This window comes from Apaloderma vittatum, unplaced genomic scaffold (assembly GCF_000703405.1).
Source record: "Apaloderma vittatum isolate BGI_N311 unplaced genomic scaffold, ASM70340v1 scaffold30882, whole genome shotgun sequence".
In the NCBI taxonomy this organism is placed as follows: Eukaryota; Metazoa; Chordata; class Aves; order Trogoniformes; family Trogonidae; genus Apaloderma; species Apaloderma vittatum.
Genome location: NW_009704593.1, coordinates 1,701 through 2,274, shown reverse-complemented (window position 1 = coordinate 2,274; position 574 = coordinate 1,701). Strand labels below are relative to the sequence as shown.

General features: G+C 58.0%; 1 protein-coding gene across 1 annotated transcript in view; it reads right to left on the bottom strand.

The window, feature by feature from the left end:
• Positions 1 to 3: 3 nt before the first annotated feature.
• The window catches only part of IFI35 (interferon-induced protein 35), a gene marked incomplete at both ends in the record, with an annotated part of 2,187 nt that continues 1,616 nt past the window's right edge, over positions 4 to 574 (bottom strand). Inside the window, 2 exons of the mRNA XM_009865103.1 lie at positions 4 to 107; positions 361 to 550. Coding sequence (XP_009863405.1) covers positions 4 to 107; positions 361 to 550 — 294 coding nt within the window. The remainder of the gene's footprint in view (positions 108 to 360; positions 551 to 574) is intronic.

Genomic DNA, 574 nt, shown 5'->3' with positions numbered 1-574 from the left:
CTGCAGGTTAGTGATGTCTCCATTCACATGTGGTGATATTTTGAGCTTGTATTTTCCCTTCCCAATAGGCACCTCAACGTGTCCTCTTGCAATTAGCCGCTCCACCACTACAGATGAGAGGGAAGCACCTGCTGAGGCGACATCACTGGCACAGACACCATCAACGCTGGCACTGCCCAGCCCCAGCTCACCTGCACCACTACAGTCTCAGGGGAGACAGGACAGCCTGGGCTCACTCTGTATTCCCTGTTCCCCACAGACACAGCTCCATCTGCCCTCAGGAGATGACCTCTGCCCTCTCTGAGCCAGCTGGGCTGCCCCACCTTTGCCAGCAGCTTGAGCTCAGCACACCCCACACACCTCCATCCTGCATGAAGGTCAGCACCACCTGTCCAGAGTCGTCCAGGAACTCCCTGCTTTCCACCTCACCACCCCCATTCTTCGTCTTGCTGAAGAAGAGCTCCAGCTTGTCCAGCAGTCCCTCATCAGGGATGCCCAGGCTGGGCAGCTCAGACACAAGGATGCTCCTGCAGCTCCGAATCAGTGCCATCTGCGGGACCCACAGGCTGGGCGG